Source organism: Doryrhamphus excisus, chromosome 12 (genome assembly GCF_030265055.1).
Source record: "Doryrhamphus excisus isolate RoL2022-K1 chromosome 12, RoL_Dexc_1.0, whole genome shotgun sequence".
NCBI classification, from domain to species: domain Eukaryota; kingdom Metazoa; phylum Chordata; class Actinopteri; order Syngnathiformes; family Syngnathidae; genus Doryrhamphus; species Doryrhamphus excisus.
Genome location: NC_080477.1, coordinates 17,861,559 through 17,875,723, shown reverse-complemented (window position 1 = coordinate 17,875,723; position 14,165 = coordinate 17,861,559). Strand labels below are relative to the sequence as shown.

The window sequence follows — 14,165 nt, the reverse complement described above, 5'->3', positions numbered from 1 at the left end:
CGCCAATTAACCTAGCATGTTTTTGGAATGTTTTTGGAGTACCCGGAGAAAACCCACGCATGCACGGGGAGAACATGCAAACTCCACACAGAGATGGCCGAGAGTGGGATTGAACCCTGGTCTCCTAGCTGTGAGGTCTGCGCGCTAACCACTCAACCGCCGTGCAGCCCCAGTTATCAATCAATCAGCTTCAAACTTTAATAGTCCCATGTTATACAATTTAAATAAGTAAGTGGGTTAGCCCGCTATTTATTTCAAGATATGTAGCAAAGCCTCTTTACAAAACTGTCTTCTGTGAAGTGGTGGGCGTACACACGGGGCGTGCTCGTCTAGCCAGGGGCGGTACACACAGCTACTGAATGAACACTTGCTAAAACCCAGAACTCCAAAGGCAAGTTTCCTTTCAAAAGTAGAGCAAACAAGTGAAGCAGATGATGAATTGTTCTCACATTGGGTACTCATAAACAGCATCTAGGGGAACATACTTCAGTTAGAAGTAGGGCTGCAACGACAGTAGATTAATCTGAAGATTGTTGTTTCGATTAATCAAACACAATCAATTTTGGTCCGCAATGTCACTCTTTGACAAAGCTTATGTGTGTGAATATCTTGTTTTGCCTAAAACATAAAGATAATAGGTACTGCACGGCGACCGAGTGGTTAGCACGCAGGCCACACTGCTCGGAGACCTGAGTTCAATTCCACCCTCGGCCATCCGGTTAATTGGCGACTGAATTAATGTGTATGAATGTGAGTGTGAATGGTTGTTTGTCTATATGTGCCCTGTGATTGGCTGGCGACCAGTACAGGGTGTACCCCGCCTCTTGCCCGAAGACAGCTGGGATAGGCTCCAGCACCCCCTGCGACCCTCGTGAGGAAATCGCGGTAGAAAATGAATGATAAGGGGTAGAAAATGAAATTTTAATAAGCGGAAATCAGAGAATATTTACACCGATCATTGATTGATTAATTAATTAATTAGATTAATTATTGATTGGTTGTTACGGCTGGAGTTCGAACGTCATTAAAAAGCAGATTTTGCAAAATGGGGGACCTGTCAGAATTCTGACAATTGTGTTGAAATAATTGTTGATTTTGTCGAAGTTATCAAAGGTTTCATAATTGAGTGCAATACTTGACTGTGACCAGCAGAGGCGCTGTTGCATCAGCACGTCGACTGGGGGTTTATTTGTCATTGACCGGTGAAAAGCTATGGTGAAATCTCCACAGTATCATAGTAGTTTTGGCATGAAATGATTTCACTTTAAGGAGCCGGGTGACTGCGTATTGTCAGTCAGTACTAACAGGAGATACATACCTAAGTTGTACCAAACATCCATTTCTCCACTGAGGGTGCGGACTTCAATGATGGTCTGGCCCAGGAAGTCGTCCGACTCACGCTTAAAATGCTGCTTCACCCGCGACTTGATGTCATCGTCCTCGTCCCACACACGCACCTTGATGCGATCGGTGGCGTTGTGACATTCACTGCGAACGGCAAAACAGAAATCCGTCGGTCAGAGCAATCAGCAGGCACCGCCGCGTTCAACAGTGGGCGACGCCGCGTTCAGTGACAGCTCATCAGGTCGGGGCGTTCAGCAAAGCAGAATGACTTAATGTCAAACACACAATTGGAGATAAACACAGACATGCACGCACATTTCTTTTTATAGACGAGCATAATAACAATTCTCTCCCGTCATCGCTTGAAAGTGTTTTTGTGTGTGCATATGGGCATGCCTGGCGTTTGAGTTTGTGCATAAAAGTGCTGTTTTGCCTGGCAGGAAGAATCACCCCAAGACGCCGTGTGACCTTTTCCACTGCATGACTGTTGTCTCTGTGCATGCAAACATCATCAGAGCAGAGCTGCATGTTACACAAGAATGACTGTGTCTCGTTCACCAGGATTATCTATTTGTGAAAACATCATTATGTAAAATAAGCTTCTGTCCTATCGGGAGTCAGCTCAGCAGAGAGGATGGGGGGTGCGCTTCACCATAATGACACGGATGGGGGTCAGAGGGTCTTTGCCCACGATTAAAACCAACAGATTACGACTTGTTCTAATGACATCTTGGGTGCAAAATCCACAGTAACGGTTCCCATAGTGTTCCCGCGCTAATCCCTTTCTTCGGGAAGCCCGATGCTGCAGCTGCACAAGTCTGGGATTTTGCTCTCTGCTAAGCACATAGTAATGTATCACTCGATTAATCTACATCCCTGTAGTAATGGGGGAGTTTTATTACAGCCACCACTGGAGCCTCGTTACAGGTGTGGAGCTGGTCTATGAGTGGTCTCGGCTGTATAGAGTTTTTTTATGAACATTTATTTTTTGGTTTCATTAAACATTAAACAACATTAAAACACAGATTACAAAGCTAACTGAATAAATGCTACCTATAAGAAAAACTGCCAATCCAATTCATCCACTCTATACAGCCAAAAATGTTAACAAAAAAATTTTTTTTAGCTTTACAATTATAGTTTTATACACAAAAAACAGTTTGAAATGCATATAGATGAAAAACTGCTGCCCCATGACCCGGACCACTATAAGCAGAAGAAAATGGAATGGTTCTGTGCTCCTGGTTAGCAATGTATTTTTCCATTCATTCATTCATTTTCTACCACTTATCCTAACGAGGGTTAGGAGATGGCCGAGCATGGAATTGAACTTGGGTCTCCTAGCTGTGAGGCCTGCGCGCTAACTGGGATAGGCTCCAGCACCCCCGCATCCCTCATGAGGATAAGCGGTATCCTGTCTTCGGGCGAGAGGTGGGGTACACCCTGGACTGGTCGCCAGCCAATCACAGGGCACATATAGACAAACAACCATTCACACTCACATTCATACCTATGGACAATTTGGAGTCACCAATTAACCTAGCATGTTTTTGGAATGTGGGAGGAAACCTGAGTACCCGGAGAAGAACATGCAAACTCTACACAGAGATGGCCGAGGGTGGGATTGAACTCAAGTGTCCTAGCTGTGAGGTCTGTGTGCTCACCACTTGACCGCCGTACTTTTTCCAACTAACAAAAAATACACATGGGCTCTATCCTGGCTCGAATAAGTGTGTTTCGGAGTGCCAATATCAGTAATTTTTTATATCAGTAATCAATAGCCGATAGCAACATCGGATGGAGACACCCGCAATTAAAATAAGGAAGAAAAGCTCAGTTGATTTGCATAAATCGCAAGACACTATATCGAACACTTTCCAGACATTTTTTTTCAGGAAAAAAAAATGTCTTATATTCAGGTTAGTTGTGTAATACTTAACATCTATAAAATGATACAGAATTCATGTCAAATTAGTGTTTTTTTCTTTGCGTTGACGAATCAATCCCAGATATTTCATCAATAGAATAATATATGAATAAGAGCTAGAGACAGAAACCTCCCAGAGGAAATATTTAAACCGCGAGCCCTTCACACAAGAGTAGCAGCATCACGGCGAGTAAAAATGTCGGGCGAAGGTGACGATGGATGAGAGCGTGTGGTGATTCATAAACACTTGTCAGCCACTCACATTACTAGCCTCATAGCTCAGATCACCTGCAACTCCTGAAAGTGAAGCATGGCCACAATAGCGAGTCAAGCGCTATTGTCGTCGAAGCGCAGACAGGCATCAAACACACCGAGATACGGTACCATAAATCTGATATCAGGAGGCAAGACGCATTTATGTTGATTGTTATGTGTTGATTAATGTCGTTGAGGCGTTATGGTTATGGTGTCACATCTCACCTCCATGTAGTAAACATTATCAGAATGAATCTTCGCTATCATCCGCGGAATGGCACTTTTTTTTTTGCTAAAGAAGACCTCGACTTGAGGAAATTATGCTTGAGATGATGTAATTGATGACTTATAACCTGATGCTGAGTCGAGAGTATTTTAACATCAAATGAGATTGAGGACTGTGGTCAAGCTTAATGGGCGCGCCCCTGACGTCTGCACATCAGTTCCTGCTGGTCTTTCATGAAGCTTTCCTGAGGATAACGTCGGTCATGACCATGCTGCATATTTACATATTCATATTAAACATTAGTTCATGTGGATTAAAACACATTGACAATTCACCCAATCAGCATATACCTTTGATTACAAAGCATATTGTAACTCATTCATTCATTCATTTTCTACCGCTTTTCCTCACGGGGGGTGCTGGAGCCTATCCCAGCTGTCTTCGGGCAAGAGGTGGGGTACACCCTGGACTGGTCGCCAGCCAATCACAGGGCACATATAGACAAACAACCATTCACACCTATGGACAATTTGGAGTCACCAATTAACCTAGCATGTTTTTGGAATGTGGGAGGAAACCGGAATACCCGGAGAAAACCCATGCATGCACGGGGAGAACATGCAAAAATATGTTATGATGTAAACGGCTTCTATTTTGATTTTTTTTTACATCTACCGCGTGGTGTTATTTTATTACATTATTATTAGTAGTAGTATGAAATATACAAACAAATACCAATATAAGTTCGAAATCAAAAACCATTTTAAAAATGTTTCCCGTAATGCATTGCATCCAAGCAAAGCATTTATTGGTGCTTGCTGGGGTGCTGCAATTTGGAGTTACTAATTAACCTAGCATGTTTTTGGAATGTGGGAGGAAACCGGAGAAAAAACCCATGCATGCACGGGGAGAACATGCAAAAATATGTTATGATGTCATCGGCTTCTATTTTGATTTTTTTACATCTACCGCGTGGTGTTATTTTATGACATTAGTAGTAGTAGTAGTATGAAATATACAAACAAATACCAATATGAGTTCGAAATCATAAACTATTTTAAACATTTTTCCCGTAATGCATTGCATCCAAGCAAAGCATTTATTGGTGCTTGCTGGGGTGCTGCAATTTGGAGTCGCTAATTAACCTAGCATGTTTTTGGAATGTGGGAGGAAACCGGAGTACCCGGAGAAAACCCACGCATGCACGGGGAGAACATGCAAACTCCACACAGAGATGGCCGAGGGTGGAATTTAACCCTGGTCTCCTAGCTGTGAGGTCTGTGCGCTAACCACTCGACTGCATATTGTAACTCATTAAGGCATAATCAATTGAATGATCAAGAATTGCAGCAATTGTGTGAAATGGACAGATGGTTAATTGTCTTCAGTGAGACCAAATGGAGTGCACTACTTAGTGGTAACTCTGGAGAGGCACTGTCTAGCGCTAGTTCTGGTCTAAAGAACACCAACATGATGAGAGAATTTGAGCTACATTCATGCCAGACGTCCGCAAATGCATTAACTGAAGCAAGCGCTCAGAACCTCAAGAGATTCTACGGTCCCCTGAACTATATTTACAATAGCAACTACCCATTGAGTGTTAATTTCAACCCATAATTGTCAATTTAGTCAATTGTCCATTGTAGTATAATGTAATATAATCATAGCTGTAGGGAGCACCAAAATACCCCCTTGTCATGTGACTTGTTTGAAATGTTATGCACAAGCACAGTTCGATGCACTCTGGACCATAGATGAATGCGCCAAAGCAGGAATTGAGGCAAAAGCATAAGCAATTTCAGAATTTCCTTATTTTGTCATTTAAAATATACATATATCATTTCGGGCTGCAGGGCGGTCGAGTGGTTAATGCGCAGATCTCACAGTTCGGGGACCCGAGTTAAATCACACCCTCGGCTATCTATGTGTGGAGTTTGCATGTTCTCCCCGTGCATGCGGGGGTTTTTTCTCCGGTTTCCTCCCACATTCCAAAAACATGCTAGGTTAATTAGCGAGCACCCCAGCAAGCACCAATAAATGCTTTGCTTGGATGCAATGCATTACAGGAAAAATGTTTAAAATAGTTTTTGATTTCAAACTCATATTGGTATTTGTTTGTATATTTCATAATACTACTACTAATAATGCATTAAAATAACACCACGCGGTAAATGTAAAAAAAATCAAAATAGAAGCCGTTGACATCATAACATATTTTTGCATGTTCTCCCCGTGCATGCGTGGGTGTTTTTCTCCAGTTTCCTCCCACATTCCAAAAACATGCTAGGTTAATTAGCGACTCCAAATTGCAGCACCCCACCAAGCACCAATAAATGCTTTGCTTGGATGCAATGCATTACAGGAAAAATGTTTAAAATAGTTTTTGATTTCAAACTCATATTGGTATTTGTTTGTATATTTCATAATACTACTACTAATAATGCATTAAAATAACACCACGCGGTAAATGTAAAAAAAATCAAAATAGAAGCCGTTGACATCATAACATATTTTTGCATGTTCTCCCCGTGCATGCGTGGGTGTTTTTCTCCAGTTTCCTCCCACATTCCAAAAACATGCTAGGTTAATTAGCGACTCCAAATTGCAGCACCCCACCAAGCACCAATAAATGCTTTGCTTGGATGCAATGCATTACGGGAAAAATGTTTAAAATAGTTTTTGATTTCGAACTCATATTGGTATTTGTTTGTATATTTCATAATACTACGACTAATAATGTCATAAAATAACACCATGCGGTAGATGTAAAAAAATCAAAAGAGAAGCCGTTGACATCAAAAAATATTTTCGCATGTTCTCCCCATGCATGCGTGGGTTTTCTCCGGGTACTCCGGTTTCCTCCCACATTCCAAAAACACGCTAGGTTAATTAGTGACCCCAAATTGCAGCACCCCAGCAAGCACCAATAAATGCTTTGCTTGGATGCAATGCATTACGGGAAAAATGTTTAAAATAGTTTTTAATTTTGAACTCATATTGGTATTTGTTTGTATATTTCATAATACTACTACTAATATTGTCATAAAATAGCACCACGCGGTAGATGTAAAAAAAATCAAAATAGAAGCCGTTGACATCATAACATACATATTTTTGCATGTTCTCCCTGTACATGCGTGGGTTTTCTCCGGATACTCTGGTTTCCTCCCACATTCCAAAAACATGCTAGGTTAATTAGCGACTCCAAATTGTCCATAGGTATGAATGTGAGTGTGAATGGTTGTTTGTCTATATGTGCCCTATGATTGGCTGGCGACCAGTCCAGGGTGTACCCCGCCTCTTGCCCGAAGACAGCTGGGATAGGCTCCAGCATCCCCTGCGACCCTTGTGAGGATAAGTGGTAGAAAATGAAGGAATGAATGTTCACAATTGGTTATTACAGAGGAAAGTTCGAAGCAGGTGAAGTTGTCGTAATCCTAGGACTGTTACACATCAGTGGAAAGGCAGGCAGATGGGCAGAAGGGAGGAAATGATATGCCGCATACAATTAAAGCAACTTATTTGGCTGTTAAAACAACAGGGATAAGAACTCTGCTGCTCGCCCTGATGGATGTTACCGTAAAACTGCGACAAGGCTGTCGTTAGCACCGCCACTGAAGTCTCTTACAGTGCTGCAGCTGCTGTGTTGCATGTTTTATCAGATCTTATGACCTTCTTAACTATTGATTATACAGGTTTACATGCTAAATAATGGATTAAGAGCCCTTCCCAAATGATTGGAATGGACTATTAGAGAGCACTTACAAGTAGAACCTCTCGTCCCACACCGGGTTGAGGTTGCCGAAGATTGTTTTTGTCCTGCGCTTGGTCTTCCCCACTTGGACGGTGACGTATGGGTCGCTGGAGCCCGTTTTGTCCTTGGCCTGCAGCCCTTGAGCACTCATGACTGTCGGAGGAAAAAGAAGGGCAAATTCAAGGCAGGATAGACAACTTGCCAGTTGGGTATCCATGAATCAATACAATGTGTGCAATTGTGTCCTAAATTACCGGTTTACAATCATTTGGATGGCTTGTAATAATGGGGAATAAGGCCTCTGTTGTTGGTATTTTGATGCTACATCCCATACTTTAGCAGTCTATAATTTAGAGGAACCATCCCAGACACCCTTGCGTTGCTTTAGTGCCAGAATCAGAGTCATTTGTCTTTACTCCTAATTTGAACCAACCACTGGCACTTCATTTAAACATATCAAAAGTCATTGCAGAATATTTTTACACAGGACTTTAGTGTATTAGTAAGGCAGATTACTTTTTTTTTGTTTCAATGCCTAATTTGTTTGGCTATGGTTGTAAAAATCAGCATTGACTCCATCCATTGATGGGATTCATCTCCTTTTCATTTGGCATGCAGTGTTAAGTCTATCCATAATTAATGTCCTCTGCAGGCTGTAGATCTCCTTGTGTGTGTGTGTGTGTGTGTGTGTGTGCCTGCTGCTAGCAATATTCCCAGACTTGGATCAGACGAATGACCTATGAATCAGGATCCTATAGTTCCACACATACAGGTGGAAGAAAAAAGTGTGAGTAGTATTTCTCCGTGCCATAAAGGGGAGGGAAAGGACAGTGTGCCATTAAATATGCAAGGGACTGGTTAAATAATTCAGACTACATATATATATATGTCCAGCTCAATGTAGGTAAGAATCGGGGGCAAGGCTGTAGAGGGTCCTTCTGGCTGTTTACGTCCGCAGTACACAAAACCAAATAAGAAGTTGACATACGTATGTATGCTTGTGTTTCCAAGAAAACCTTTGCTCTCTCTTAAACAAGGACAGATTTTGCCTTCAGTCAGAGTTAGCCAACCAAATAAAAGTACACCCAAGAATGAAGGTTTTGCAAAACTTCTGTGTATTCACAACCTGTTTACATTATCTCATTTTGTGATCTATGGTGGTTGGCAGTGGCTTTAGTTCAAACATAACTTTGATCAACATTCATCTATGACTATCTTGGGCAGTGGTCTCAAACACGCGGCCCGCGGGCCCAATGTGGCCCGCAGGACACTAGTTTGAGGCCCCCGCCTTGATATGAAAGTTTAATGTTAGTGCGGCCTGCGCAAGTTTGATATGGATGCTGTATGGTATCATGTACCCAGAAAAAATTATTACGTTTGATTAATGTTCATGTTAAAGGTTAAATAACTGTTAATAGTTATCCTCCCTATCCGTGTGGAAGTGGTAAGTTTTTGGCTTTTTAAGTTTAAAGGAAATAACTTGGAGGCTACCGTTTAGGTCGCTAGCTCTCTAGTTTGCGAGTTAGCATGTGTCTCAAGACCCTGCAGTTGCGCAATATGGTGTAAATAAAAAGAGTATAAGAGTATCGCCCAGACCCTAGCTCTAGTGGCCCCAAGGTAAATTGAAATTGAGACCCCTGATCTTGGGTCTTGGCTCTGACCAGTCCAGGGTGTACCTCGCCCTGTCGTTCGAAGACAGCTGGGGTAGGCTCCAGCAAAATCCGCGTCCCCAGTAAGAGAAAATGGATGGTTGGAGGGTCTTGGCTCCTTTTCCAAGTTTAGCGAATTTGGTAGGCGTGGTCTGAAGTGGAATTACATGTTTAAAGGTCTGTTCTGTTTGAGTTTATCCCCTTGCCTCGTCATCAGAATGTAGTCTTCGGTTCTTTAATGGTTCCAGACTTGCTACAAGTATAATTTGTCTTGAGATATCATCTGTTGTGAATTAATGCTGTCTAAATAAAAGCCAATGGATGCTTTTTATGAATATATTTATTAAGGTAGTTGTATTGTTTGTTCAGTTTCACATTAACATTAGATGCATTCTTCCAGTAGAAGAAGTGGAATATCTCCTGGCGTCTGTCTGAGAGCTGTTTCGTTGCTTATTTAAGGAATGATAAATAACCGCTCGATATTTGTTTTCTAAAATGGGACATTCAATAGACCTTTGGTATAACTACAGAGGAAACCCTTGGTTATCACAAAGCCCGATCTTCCAATACCGTCCCTCCAAACCTCTCTATTTGTGCCTCCCTGTGTCTCTGCTGATGTATTGACCAAGCCAGAAGTGCAAGATGTGCAGTGACCGAGCTGAGCCTGACTCACAGGAGTTAACCGCAGAGATGGATTGGAGGCCTGAGATTGAGTCAACCTTATTGACCTTTCCTTCTATAACAGGCTAAGTCCAACACTATGTAATGCAAGTAGGCCAGTAAATGGCTTTTAATGGTTTCCTGTTACATGATATTTTTATGAATGGTCTCATTTTTGTCAATGGTATGGCTACTGTACAAGAGGCAGTGACAGGAACTGAATTTCCATTTTTCCACGGCTCCATTTTTACTATAAAGGCTGGCGAAGACAATAAAGTTCCTGACGAGGGAAGGATCATCAATTTTCCCCTTTACTACCACCCAAAAATGTTAGGTTGTATTAAGCATGAAATAACCTGTGAAATTGCCAGCTTCCCAAAATGTACGTTGTAACAAGAAACCTTCTGAAGGTGCTCTGAAGAGCGCTCTTGTCAAATTCCACTCAAGCGCTTGACATTATGATTGGCATCTTAAAGGGATCTTCGGCGGACTCATTTCCGGAGCTCACCGTGCAAACTTGTGTTAGCATACACAGTTCTGGGATTACCCTGTGAGTGAACTACCCCCCCCCCCCCCCCCAAAAAAAAAAAATAATTCAATGCCTCTCAAAGGCTTTTTATTCGCCATTCTGACGCTTGTTTAACATTTGCCAGAAGTGGTGCCACAGCTTCTCTCTGTTGGTGTCTTATTTTTTACTGGAGCCAAGCATCTTTTTCACTGCCTGTGGAAACTATTTTTCCTGTTGCTGTTTCAATGGCAGAGACACAACAAGTTGGGGGGGGCACAGTTGACTTAGCAATTTTCCGCCTTCTCAGGTGGTGTCAGAAACGCTGCACAATGCTCAGACCGGAGCTGCAACAGAAGGCCCGGTATTTGTTTCCCTTGGCCTCACTGGGTTCTGTGTAAAAGGCAAACCCCCATATTGTATTGTCATAGCAGAAACTGAGCCAGCGTGACGCTCGGCTTTCTCAGAGCCCTGTTGTGTTGAAAGCAGTTGTAGCTTTTCCAAGGTGTCACTGACATCATCACACGTCATCGTCTGACTGCAAAAAGCTGTGTGTAGTCTCACCCCGAGGCTACACAAAACACTCTCCGTCTGGTATAACAAATACAATACTTCGAACTGCTTTCAAGAGAACTGAGTTCTGAGTTTCTGTTAAATCTTTGATAGTACCGCAGATGATGGAACATTGCTTTGTCAACTTTGGTCTCCACAGACTGATAGACAGGTTTACACAGACCGGTGGCAAACAATGCCCCAAATCTCCAGCTTTGATAGGCAGTATGAAATGGGCTAGTTGATCCGATGACCCTCTTTGTTGTCAGCACATAGCCTGATCCATTGTTTGTCTTTATCTGTGGTCTCCACACCGTTTTCAGAAACCTCCCCAATGTAAATGATCAATTCCTATTTGTTTTTTTCCCCAGTGTTAATTTATGGTAATGGTAATGGTTTTATTTCATTTGAACATGCATCAGATTACAATTGAATGCATCACATGATCAGTTCACAGTTCCACATGTCCAAAAGGAGTAGGAAGAAGCAAAGCTTATTAAATTCTACCCCTCCATCTGGTACTTTTACAATCAGTAACTGTTACATTTGTTCACTTCCTGCTTTCCATAATATAGTTTAAGGTTGTTTTTTTTCATTTATTTTTTATTTTTTTAAATAATGTACCTCGTACCTAAGTACGAGGTGATATGACCATACAATGACATAATGGGTACCGTAGTAAGTGTCAATATAGTGATATTTATCACATACTACAGTATTAATTGGCCCTGTACCCTAGAAACCGCCCATGAATGATACGGGAAAAGGCCGAAATGATACTGTGTCAAAGCCCAGGGCAGTGATACTGATAAAATATAGAGTTCAACCATGTCCAGTATCAGCCCCCGTAGCTGTCCACTCTGGTATCGTGCCCGTGAAACAACCAATCAGAGAACAGCACACGAGTGCTTAGTGCCTAGTGCTTCTCCAGTCACCAAAAAACCCAAACTTGATTAATGGAACTTTAATTGTCAGACATTGATAAGATAAGACTCTTGATAAAATATTAGTGTTTAAATATTTTTGCAATTATTATGTTTACACTGTTTTGATATAATACATGTAATAAACATGTAAACATTTTCTGGAAACAAAATTGTCTTTTGATTGTCTTTTGATTAAATAGTGCCAGGTCTCGGGCTGATTCTGACACTTGGGGGCATGATACCTGGGCTGATACCAGACAAACCATGTGATAACCTATAAGTATAGCACATCATGACTGGTTCAAGACTCTTCATCCTTGTATTTAGCAAACATCAACTGCTTGTATTGTTTCTTGAATTGGCTCATCGTTGTGCATTGTTTGAGGGTCTTACTCAATCCATTCCATAGTTTGATTCCACATACTGAAATGCTATGGCTTTTTAATGTAGTCCTATAAGCATATAAGTGTTTCAAATTTAGTTCTTCCCTGAGATCATATTTCCCCTGTCTTAATTTTGTTCAACTACCCTAAAGTCTCAGGTTAATGACAAGTAATTTTTTAAATAATTATCTTGTTGCTGTTATATTATAAGTGGTTTTGAATCCGGAAGACAGAGAGTGGAGTTAAAGATGTCTGCTTAGACACTCAAGGGGTTTTCTGTCATTTCTGAGTTTACTGCTGATTTTTTTGTTGCAGTTAAGACAACTCTATAATATACGGCGATTAATCCATACGCTATGACTTTGAACTGAAGCATGCAGTGAACAAGGCTTACCAGTGATGCTGATTTTCGCAGACCATTTGGAGGTGCCGTCCAGCACAGCCTGCTTGGCTGTTTTTAGATGACTGGCAAATTCCTCTTTAGAGATATGGAACATCTCCTGGATCACCTCGAACACTTCAGGACGATTCTTCTCCCGGATCTTCATTCGCTCTTTCATCGCCATAATGATGTTCTGGGTCTTGTCCTCCGCCCCATGTTTGGAGCTCTTCTCCACTGCCCCTGAAAAGATGACGTAAATAGCACGGTTTGTGTTGAATGGGGTTCTTTATTTCAGTATCATGTCTTATCAGCAAAGGGCTCATAAGGGCCAGATTTAAACGTGATAATAAGATGAAACACAGTTCAAATTGAAAAACATTGTAATGCTAGCGTGACACTGTTACAATACATTGCATTTCCGTGGAGCTAATCCATTTAAGTGTGCATGAAGTGCCGTGAGCATCCCACGGCATTGTTTCCATTAAGCTACAATGTTAGAAAAGGAACACCCTTGATTAAAATACCGATTGGAGATGATAGTGAGTGCAAGTGACGTGCATTGTAAATGAAACACACTTTAGATTTGTGTTCTGTTTTTGGCATTTTTGTTTTTTTTTACTTACTCTGTAAACAGTCTGCATTGAGCAAGTCTTGGCACTTCTCGTGGCATTTAACGCCACACTCAGAGCAGCGCATGCCTTGGCGAGCGATGCCCCATAGAAGCCCCTCGCACTCATGGCAGTAGGTGGGTGCAGTGGCCGTCCACACCTCAAAGTTATGGGGCGTTGTGGAAGAGATGGGGTATATCAAGGCCTGGAGGGTCTTCTTGAAGACATGTAGTTTCTGAAAAGAGTGGTGTGTTAGAGATTGGATGAAAAGATTCTAATATCAATTGAACATCTAAGAAAGTCTAAGGCAGGGGTCTCAAACTCAATTTACTTGGGGGTCAATGGAGCTAGGGTCTGGGTGAGACTGGGCCGCATCAGGTTTTCCAAAAAAACAAACAAAAAAAAAAACGCATTTATTAAAAACAAAAAAAATTAAAAAACTTCGCTTTGGTTCCAATTTTCTACAAGAAAAGCTCTGATAAAACATTCCACTGTTCTCAAATATCTTACTTTTTATTTTTCTACACAAAATAAGATGAAAATAAATAAACAAATCAAGAATAAAGAAAATCAATCAATCAGTAATAAATAAATAAATATAATAATAATAATAAAACAGCAAATAATAAAACCTTAAGAAACCACATATAGTTGGTGGGTAAACAAATTATTTTTTTTCAGATTAAAATGAACAAAGCATTATTAGAGCCCTGTAGACATGACAAAACACGACTATAGTCACATTTATACTCTTTTTATTTACAACATATTGCGCAACTGCAGGGTGTTGTGACACATGCTAACTCGCAAACTAGAGAGCTAGCGACCTAAACGGTAGCCTTCAAGTTATTTCCTTTAAACTTAAAAGGCCAAAAACTTACCACTTCCACACGGATAGGGAGGATAACTATTAACAGTTATTTAACCTTTAACATGAACATTAATCAAACTTAATATTTTTTTCTGGGTACATGATACCATACAGCATCCATAT

General features: G+C 41.2%; 1 protein-coding gene across 4 annotated transcripts in view; it reads right to left on the bottom strand.

Annotated features, from left to right (window-relative positions):
• Positions 1-14,165, bottom strand: part of LOC131139829 (protein unc-13 homolog C) — a 135,925-nt gene that overhangs the window by 76,260 nt on the left and 45,500 nt on the right. For all 4 annotated transcript variants that reach the window (XM_058089739.1, XM_058089740.1, XM_058089741.1 and 1 more), the window contains exons 7-10: positions 13,187-13,406; positions 12,576-12,803; positions 7,518-7,659; positions 1,319-1,488 (exon numbers count right to left, since the gene is read on the bottom strand). In XM_058089739.1, coding sequence (XP_057945722.1) covers positions 1,319-1,488; positions 7,518-7,659; positions 12,576-12,803; positions 13,187-13,406 — 760 coding nt within the window. The remainder of the gene's footprint in view (positions 1-1,318; positions 1,489-7,517; positions 7,660-12,575; positions 12,804-13,186; positions 13,407-14,165) is intronic.